This window comes from Sceloporus occidentalis, unplaced genomic scaffold (assembly GCF_023333645.1).
Source record: "Sceloporus occidentalis isolate IW3139 unplaced genomic scaffold, rSceOcc1.0.p SCAF_9, whole genome shotgun sequence".
NCBI lineage: Eukaryota > Metazoa > Chordata > Lepidosauria > Squamata > Phrynosomatidae > Sceloporus > Sceloporus occidentalis.
Window position 1 is genome coordinate 68,374 of NW_028316989.1, and position 6,993 is coordinate 75,366.

The 6,993-nt window shown below is 59.0% G+C and overlaps 2 protein-coding genes across 2 annotated transcripts; one reads left to right on the plus strand and one right to left on the minus strand.

Annotated features, from left to right (window-relative positions):
• Positions 1-770: 770 nt before the first annotated feature.
• Positions 771-4,168, minus strand: LOC149306606 (interleukin-1 receptor antagonist protein-like). Its single transcript, XM_089538716.1, has 4 exons — positions 3,719-4,168; positions 3,232-3,320; positions 2,346-2,470; positions 771-1,414 (listed from the first exon to the last, which is right to left on the minus strand). Exons 1-4 carry the CDS (start codon positions 3,811-3,813, stop codon positions 1,202-1,204), a joined length of 522 nt encoding a protein of 173 aa, XP_089394842.1. The 5' UTR covers positions 3,814-4,168; the 3' UTR covers positions 771-1,201.
• Positions 4,169-4,209: 41 nt separating this feature from the next.
• LOC149306607 (transmembrane emp24 domain-containing protein 4-like) lies at positions 4,210-6,906 on the plus strand. The gene is made up of 5 exons (XM_089538714.1): positions 4,210-4,857; positions 4,938-5,038; positions 5,143-5,268; positions 5,383-5,529; positions 5,836-6,906. The coding sequence occupies exons 1-5, from the start codon at positions 4,293-4,295 to the stop codon at positions 5,983-5,985; spliced, it is 1,089 nt and encodes a 362-aa protein (XP_089394840.1). The 5' UTR covers positions 4,210-4,292; the 3' UTR covers positions 5,986-6,906.
• The last annotated feature ends 87 nt before the right edge of the window (positions 6,907-6,993 follow it).

A 6,993-nucleotide genomic window follows, 5' to 3' on the forward strand; every position in this document is an offset into this window, starting at 1 on the left:
GAGAGAGGGGGCTGCAGCCCCCTTCAGCTGGGCTCCTTGGGGCCAAGGCCGTCTCTGCCAGAGGACCATCCTTTCTTCCCATAGGGCCGGTCCTTGGCATCCCGTGCGGGTCCTGCCCTTGTCCCTGCCGCTTTCTCCTGCCTCAGCAAGGCTGGCAGGATTTGCCTCCCACAAAGCATTGCTGCTGAAGCCCCTGAGCACAAACCCATCCTCCCCAACTGGGGCTGGAGGGCAGAGCGGCAGCCTTTCTGACCAACCTCCCTCCCTCCCTCCCTCCAGCCTGAATCCCATGGGGATGTTGGCTGATTCCCTCCCTTCCTCCCCTGCTTTTGGGGAGAGGCCTTGAGCTGCCCCTGGCAGCAAGGGAGGGGGGCTGGGAAGCCCTCTGCAGTCCTTGCCAGGACCCCCTCTCTCAAAATGCAGCATTTTCCTTTTGCTTAAGATTTTACTCATGTTTAGTAAGGGACTTTAGTAAAAGACACAAACCATCATTTGCCTGAGAGCAGCAGAGCCCAGTCCAATCAGCCTTGGAAAGATTCAGCCAAAAGAAAAGCAGGCAGACAGGGCAAGTCCAGTGAAGAGCAATAGTGCCCCACTCACGTTATTACTCTCTTAATATGCGTTATATTCCCCTTGGATGAGTAACATTTCAAGGGTAAGAAACTCAATGAAAAGCAGTGCAATTTAAACAAAAAACAAAGATTAAAGTCAAAACAGTGCAATACTTAAAAGTAGAATACAACTCTGTACAGTAAAAGCAGCAAACAAGGTCAATGTCAAATGCCACCAGGATGATGTGGCTGATTTATTAAAATACATGGTGTAAATAAGGCATCATATACATATACATGGCGCCATGGCAAAGGCCCTTCCCTCCTCTTCTCACTCTACCAGCAGGAACCAGGGAGGGCCCAGATCCTGGAAAGTGTGCTGGGCCTTGCTTTTAGCTTACTGTGGAGGAGTGATGCCTGGGCAGCACCAGAAATGTCAGCCATGGGTGGCAGTGCCACCCTGGAGCCCATATGGATTCCTGGCTGTCGCAGCCATCTGGACCTGGAGAGAAATGCAACTTCCAAGGGGTGATCAAAGCCAGGGCTGAGTACTGGTGTGTGCGGTGTATGTAGAGGTAGCAAGCTCTGCAGTCCTGGGTGTGGAATTGGGAGCCTGGGTATGGATGTGCTCTGGGGGTGGGAAAGGAGACTCAGCAAGGCTGGAAGTAGAAGTCCACCACATGGGAGGGTCCAGGGTCCCGGGTGAGGCCAAGGGGCTCGCTGGTCTTGGCAGAGGTGCAGAGGAACCAGCCTGGGTGGGCAGCCGACTCAAACTGCCAGATCCCATCTCTGCTGGAGAGGAAGAAAGTGAAGCGGGCGGACGCCTCATGGCTGTCTCTGTGCAGGTCTGTGATGTTGATACTCTGAAGCACAGAAGAGTGGATGGTTAGTGGGGAGGCACCCAAAGGGGATGGGGGAAGCGGAGAGATGATGGCCAGCAGGCTTGACCATTGATGCCCCACTGTCAAGGAGGAGAAGCTGGGCAAGGAACCCAGGGCCTGAGCCACTGGTTCAGGAAGCACCTGCACCCTCACCCCACCACCACTACTGCTGCTGCAGCAGCAACAGACAGGGCAGGGGGAAGGATGGCTGCCCTGGCACACTGGGCCAGGCTCCTTCTTTCAAGAAGGAAGACCTCCCCCTCCAAGGGGTCTCCTCTGTCCAGGAGGCAAAGGGGTTGTCGGCAGTTCTGCTTCCTGAGTGATGGACAAGGGGACCGGTGCGTCTCTCAGTGGCATTGCCTGGCACCTTGAGAAGGGGATGCCAATCCTTTCTCATGCCAGTGTGCCAGATCTACCCCCAGCCATGAATCTTGGTGATTCTTTGCTGGAGGAGCCTTTTGTGCATCTGGAAAATCCTGCCATGTGTCTCCTTGCTCCTATTAACTTGTGTGTTAAGTGTCTCACTCAGGTCACAGTGGAAGATGCAACTGAATTCAGAGCTAATTTTGCCACCCAGTGGAAACTGCTGATGTAACACTCCTGCAGAAGCCTTTCAACTTTTGTTCTTCACCTACTCAGAAACTTGTGAGCTATGTCCTTTGCAGGTGTGAGGAGAAAGATGCCCGACAAGGCAGCGGCTTCCATTCCTTTCCCTTTCCACACAGTGCTGGGTGCAGCTGCTGCAGGGTGGGGACTGCAACCCAGCACAGGACTGACTGGCAAGTGACAAACATGCTCCGAATCAACCCCCATGCATCTGCACACACCCCTTCTAGGCAGACCCTCTTGTGCTGCGGTGTCAGACACAAGCCATGGGTGAGGTTGAAGAACATGCCTTCTTGCCCTGGCTTACCTCCAGCTGCAAGGCAGGCCAGGCGCCTGGGGAGCAGGCCAGGCACTGCTGCCCATGCTGGATACTCAAGATGACAGGGAATTTCTCATGGTCAAAGGCATGGTTGTGAACCCAGTAAATCTTCTCTGGGAGTAGGAAACAGGAGAGAGAGAGAGAGAGATGTAACACCAGCATCCCATGAGCATTCTGGGCTTACTTGTTCATTTTACCACATTTGGGCCCCTCTCTTCCTCCTTTGAGCTCAAGGGCAGAACATTTTGTCATCAATTCTTTGATTAAGAAACAGAGCCCTCCCTCCAGTCCATCTGCCTTGGTCTCAGAGGGAGAGAAGAACGCTGGACCTGATCCCCTCTCCCCTTCACCATTCCCTTCTCCTTTTGTGTTCTGTCTTTTTAGATTGTAAGCCTGAGGGCAGGGAACCGTCTATTATGCCCTCTGTTGTATTCTATTATTATTATTATTATACCCCCCCACCTCCCATGTCAGCCTCTCAAGAACAGCCCTGTGGGGTAGGTGAGGCTGAGAGTTGGCAGTTGATTCTGGATTCAGCCAAAGAGCTTAGTTTTTGAGGGGGAGATCTGGACCAGCATTAACCACTACCCCACACTGCCTTGGGTAGGAACACCGCTGTGGACAGAAGCCCCCAGTGCTCCCCATGTGCACTCTGTGGCAGCCACAAGGGTCTCAAGGGCTATGCTCAGGCAAAAGGGTCAAGAGAGATGCAAATCCCCCCTGAGAAATCTCTGCTCCTGGGTTCTCGAGTAGGAAGAGGCCAGGTGCCTTCCTGACCAGACTGCAGCCAGCCAGCCAACCGATGGGGAGAACTCTCTTCCCATCATCTGCGCTGATCAGCTTCAGGAAAGCAAAGTCCTGAGTGGCGACTGACCTTCAAGTGCAGAATTGGGGCCTTGCAGGTATCCGGCCACCAGCTGATTGTCCTGTAGGTAAAGGGATTTCTGGTTGACATCCCAGATCCTGAAACACCAAAGTGTGACTTTGAGAGGGAAATCCTCAGATCGCTCCCTTCTGATCCCAAGGGCACCAGCCCCAGCTCTCACTTCCAAAACAGAAGATGGAGCTGATTGCAGGGGGAAAGCAGTGGCCTCTCAGCCCTCCAGCCCCACAAAGGGGGCAGGATGAGGGCAGGGCCTCCCTGCTGTCAGGAGCCAGGCATGCTTGGGCTCCCATGGCAGGCAGAGGGTGGAGCATCCAGGATTCAGCGGCCGTCTGGACAGCTGCCCGAAGGTTCAAAGCAGCGCCTGGAATGGTTCTGCCTCCTGGGAAGCCACTGGCTGCTTCCACTGTTGCTCCGTCCGTCTGGCTCCGTGGCCTTTGGCTGCCTGGGGCTGGGAGAGGCCTCCCAGGACACTTACCGGGACTTGAAGACGGCCACCTGGGCCACGGCCTCCGCTTCCTCTGGAGAGAGAAGAGAAAGGAGAGAGAGCAGGATGTAGCCCCGGGGGGACATGGCCAGAGGCTCTGGGCGAGGGGCCTCTACGCATCAGGGACGCATGCCCCTGTCAGGCGCTGTCAGTGACCAGGAGGCCACAAGGTTGTGCAAGGCTCCAAGGTTCCGCTAACTCTCCATTGTGCCGCAATTTGTGTTGCGACACTGAAGGCTGAAAGCAAGTTTCCCTGAAATGACAGCAAAGCTCCTATTCAGGAAAGGAAGAGGAAGCCACAGGCAGCGCCCAAAGCAGCGCCCTTCCTCGCTCCTCGGCCGAGAAGAGCCAAGAGCCGGGTCCCGCTCCTTCCCTGGGCTCGGAGCCCCTCGGAGCCCAGTGGGAAAGGGCCGAGCAGGAGGAGGAGGCGGCAGCGCAGGGGACGGACCCAGCCGAGAGGCCGGAGGGCCTGCCGCCAGGGCCCCTCCGCGCCCTCCTCTCTGTCCTACCAGCAGCAGCAGCAGCACCGGGCAGCTCCAGCTCCTCCTCCTCCTCGGCGTCGCCCATGGCCCCGGCCCCAAGGACTGGCTGCCAGTGGGGCTCCCGGGCGGCGGCGGGGCTACTTATGGGCCCGAGCAGGAGTCCCTTGCGCAAGGCGCGGGCGGCGCAATCTCCCGCCTCCTCCGCAGCCATGCTCTGTCTGGGGAAGGAGGGCGGGGGAAAGGCAGGCTCCGGTGGCTCGGAGCAAGGAGCAGGAGCCGCCTCTGCCCAAAGGAGGGCGAGGAGGAGGACATTTGGGGAAGGCGGGCGCTGGGGCCGTTGCCTGGGAGGCAGAGCCCACTCAGGCGCACACACCGCAGGGCCGGCGGCGCTCTTGCGCGGAGGACCACTGCGCAGGCGCGGGGCTCCCCTTCCGGGTCGGGCCACCCAGGGCCGCGCATGCGCGATAGCAGCGGCTGCAGAGGCGTCCATGGCGGCGGAGAGAGCGGTGTCGGCGCTGGCGTTGCTGGCGGCGGCGGCGGCGCTGCTGCTGCTGTCGGGGCGCGGGGCGCTGGGGCTCTACTTCCACATCGGCGAGACCGAGAAGCGCTGCTTCATCGAGGAGATCCCTGACGAGACCATGGTCATCGGTGCGCATGCGCGGGACGGGGGCGGGGCCAGGCTCTCTCTCTCTCTCTCTGACTTGGGCTTTCCCTTCCCCTTCTTCCAGGCAACTACCGAACGCAGCTGTGGGACAAGCACTCGGAGGCCTTCCTGCCTTCGACGCCGGGGCTGGGTATGCTGGTGGAGGTCAAGGACCCGGATGGGAAGGTGGGCCGAGGGCGGGGCCTGGAAGAGCGGGGCGGGGCCAGGGAGGACGGGTCGGGGGCCCGCCCCCTTCGCCCTTCTCCTCATCCCTCTTTTCCTCTGGGCAGGTGGTCCTCTCCAGGCAATATGGCTCCGAGGGGCGCTTCACCTTCACCTCGCACACGCCGGGCGAGCACCAGATCTGCCTGCACTCCAACTCCACCCGCATGGCCCTCTTCGCCGGAGGGAAGCTGGTGAGGAAGGGCAGGGCAGGGCACGAAGGAAGAAGGGGAAGGGGCCTTGTGGGGGGAGGCTGCCAGGCCAGCCCTCAGCACTGCTGACCCACGGAGGGCCTTCTTTCCGGACAGAGGGTCCACCTGGACATCCAGGTCGGGGAGCACGCCAACAACTACCCGGAGATTGCGGCCAAGGACAAGCTGACAGAGCTGCAGCTGAGGGCCAGGCAGCTCCTGGACCAAGTGGAGCAGATCCAGAAGGAGCAGAACTACCAGAGGGTGAGGGCCCCCTGGGGCAGGGCAGGGGAAGGCTCCTGCAGGGCAAAGGCGCCCCCTCCGTCCGCTGGCAGAGATGGCCCTGGCGGGGGGGCACTTGCCAGACACGCAGCTCACACACAGAGACACCTCTGGGGCCCATGCGGTGGGACTGGGGTTGGTGAGGCTCACAGGACCCAACCTGTGCCTGCTGTGGCTGCAGCAAAAGTGGTCGTCAGAAGGGGCTGCTGGGGGGCTGACCGTCCTGCGGGGAAAGACTGGCGGCTGCCCTCTGACCCCTCCCCCCCCCTGTGGCCATCTGCTTTGCAGTACCGGGAGGAGAGGTTCCGCATGACCAGCGAGAGCACCAACCAGCGGGTGCTGTGGTGGTCCATCGCCCAGACGGTCATCCTCATCCTGACGGGCATTTGGCAGATGAGGCACCTCAAGAGCTTCTTTGAGGCCAAGAAGTTGGTTTAGGTTCTCCCCACGGTGCAACGGCTCCCTTCTTCGCTGGCACTGCACGCGTTTCCACCCTTCTGGATGTCCTGGAACGCTGGCCTGAGATGGAAACACGAGATTGAACGTCCTTGGCTGAAAGAGCCCCCTTTCCAAAGCCCCCAACCCACCCACTGAAGCTTTCCCACTGCTGACCCTGTCTTGCTGGACCAGGGCACAGAAGGCTGGTCTTGAGGGAAAGCGGGGAGCCTCTGTTGCCATCTGCCCCTGGAACATTGGAAAGAGGAGGTAGTCATCGAGGCTCCCTTTCTCCCTTTGCCTGCAGCCTGAAGGCTTTGTGTGACTGGCTTCGTTGCCTTTCAAGAAATGCTTGCTGCAGGAGATGTAGAGGCAGGAAGGAAAGGGGGGAGTACAGTTATATTTGATGCACCCCCACCCCAAATATGTGCCCACCTCAGTGGCCACAGTCAATATGTAGTCTCTGCACCCCACTTCTTTCTTCAGACCCTTTTTGCAGCAGCCCCCCATCGATCAGCACTTGCCTCCCTCCCTCTGGAGGGGAACGCAATGCACTGGCAAGTGCCTGGCAGGCAGCCAGAGGGGGAGTGTTTCTGGGCGTTCTGGGCCGGTCACTGCAGCCCAACACACCTAGAAGGCAACCACCTTTGCAGGCCCTGAGCTCAGAGGAAGCATTTCAGAGTGGAGTATTTGTGATCCTGGGGCAGCCAGCCAGGGGTCCTTGCAGCCCTTGGAGCCTGAAGGCCATGAAGAAAGCCTCCAGTTCGAATTGGGGCAGAGCTGGGCCTTGGCGCTTTGGCCGCTTGCATTGGTTTCCCTCTCCTGCCTCTGGTTCAAGCCAGTTCCCCTCCTGTTTGTTGGGGGACTTTGTAACTCTTCCTTGTTGAAGCAGTTTTGGAGTGAAATAAAAGTGTTGCTGCCAGAGGCTTCTGTTGTCTTTTGGAGCCGATTGGTCTTTCGGGGCGGGGCCTTTAGCCCTCTCTCTGCGTGGGAAGCCCAAGGCAAGGAAGG